The sequence below is a fragment of the Temnothorax longispinosus genome, unplaced genomic scaffold (assembly GCF_030848805.1).
Source record: "Temnothorax longispinosus isolate EJ_2023e unplaced genomic scaffold, Tlon_JGU_v1 HiC_scaffold_884, whole genome shotgun sequence".
Classification (NCBI taxonomy): domain Eukaryota; kingdom Metazoa; phylum Arthropoda; class Insecta; order Hymenoptera; family Formicidae; genus Temnothorax; species Temnothorax longispinosus.
Window position 1 is genome coordinate 1268 of NW_027270763.1, and position 2173 is coordinate 3440.

Genomic DNA, 2173 nt, shown 5'->3' on the forward strand with positions numbered 1-2173 from the left:
CAGAATAGTTTTGTTTGGGTGTACATACCCCATCACTGCGTGCTAAAACCTTCAAACGAAAAAAACTAAGTTGAGGGTGGTCTTCGATGCTTCGTGCGAGAGTTCAACCGTGTGGAGTATCGCTGAACGACGCGCTTATGGTCGGCTCGACGGCACAGGCAGGACTTATTCTCTATCATGTTTGCGATTTCGTACGCTCGCGTTCGTTTTTTCGGCGGACATTGTCAAAATGTATCGCCAGATACTAATCAATCCGAAACAAACTAAATTGCAGCGTATATTCTGGCGAGACCACGCCGGCCTGATCTTACGAATAGGCGAATTATTAACAGTAACATACGGAACGGCAGCCGCCGCGCATCTAGCAATCAAAACCCTTGAATACTTAGCGGAGACCTACACGAGACAGTTTCCCGTAGGAGCGGAGCATATAATGCGCGATTTTTACGTTGACGACATGCTATCGGGTGCCGATACGCTCGAGGAAGCACTAAAAATAAAGAGCGAGGTCGTTGAAATTTTGAGTCGCGGCGCGTTTCAGTTAAGCAAATGGTCCTCGAATCATGTAGCTCTGTTAGGTGAAGATCAAAACAAACATAACGCCGATGTTCAAATCGACAGGGAATCGACGTCGCGCGTCCTCGGAATTGTTTGGAATCCGTCTACGGATACATTCCGTTTCGCAATTGAGAAGCCGGCAAACACGAATAAGATAACGAAACGTATAATATTATCGGAAACCGCGAGGCTGTTCGATCCGTTAGGCTTACTCGGCCCAGTCATCATATTACCGAAAATATTGCTCCAAGAGATTTGGCAATTGAAGCTGCAATGGGACGAATCCATCCCGCTGGATTTGCATACAAGGTGGTCCGCGTTTAAAGAGCAATTGACCGCGCTGAATGAATTGAGAATACCGCGATTCATCAAGGAACGCGGCGAGCATTCGCGATTTCAGATACACGGATTTTGCGACGCCAGCCAGCGAGCGTATGGCGCGTGCTTATATATTCGGAGGCAAATCGGGGAGAATGAATTTCGCGTCGACCTGTGGTGTTCGAAGACTAGAGTCGCGCCTCTAAAAACGATTTCCATTCCTCGGCTGGAGCTTTGCGCGGCGCTATTGCTAGCGCAATTATGGGACAAGGCGCGATCTTCTATCGAGGTGGGAGAGGCGCAGTCCTTTTTATGGTCGGATGCCACAATAGCATTGCGGTGGATTTCGTCGTGCTCGAGGAAATGGTCGGTATTTGTTGCAAATCGCGTCGGCGAAATACAACGGCTAACACGCGCTTCGGACTGGCGGCACGTGCCGTCAGCGCAGAATCCCGCCGATTTGTTGTCTCGAGGTATCTACCCGCATGAGATTCGGAGTTTGGCATTGTGGTGGCACGGCCCCGAGTTTTTGAGGGAGAGCGAGGCCGCGTGGCCAAGGGATAATCCATACATCTCCGAATCTGAGATGCCCGAGATGCGAAGGACCGTTGCCGTCGCTGTTGCGGCAACGGCGAATCCGTTCGTGGAGCTGGCGCACAGATGCTCCAGCTTAAACAAATTGTGCAGGATCATGGCCTATTGCCTGCGATTTCTCAAACCGCATCTTCACCCGCACAGAGAAGCAGGCACTCGTGTCTCACACGAAGAAATCTGCACCGCGCTCGACTGCTTATGCAAGAACGTCCAGAGAGACGCGTTTTCCAGCGAAATCCACCAATTAGAAGAGGGGGTCTCGCTTACTTCCTCCAGTTCTTTAACTTCGTTAGCGCCATTTTTGGACGAGCGGGGATTGATCCGCGTCGGGGGGAGACTGGGAAATTCCGAATTGTCGTACGGTGCCCGCCACCCGATCCTGCTTCCAAAAAATCATCGGCTTACTTATCTTATAATAGAACGAGAGCACAGGCGTAACCTTCACGCGGGATTGCAGGGCACCATAGCCGCGGTGCGACAGAGCTTCTGGCCGCTTTCCGTGCGCTCCGTAACGCGAAAGATTATTCGACAATGCGTCGCTTGTTTCCGATGTCGTCCCGTTACATCTGAAGCAAAAATGGGAGTGCTGCCCCCGCCTCGTGTAACACCGTCTCGGCCATTCTCAAATTGCGGAGTTGATTACGCAGGCCCGCTTATCGTGCGAGAGGGCAAGCGTCGAAATGCTCGTAATAGCAAGGCATAC

The 2173-nt window shown here is 51.3% G+C and overlaps 1 protein-coding gene across 1 annotated transcript; it reads left to right on the forward strand.

Moving 5' to 3' along the window:
• Positions 1–229: 229 nt before the first annotated feature.
• On the forward strand, positions 230–1978 carry LOC139825077 (uncharacterized; the record flags this gene model as incomplete). Its single annotated transcript, XM_071797609.1, has 1 exon — positions 230–1978. A coding segment is annotated over exon 1 (1749 nt), but the record flags the coding sequence as incomplete, so codon positions are not given.
• Between the last annotated feature and the right edge of the window lie 195 nt (positions 1979–2173).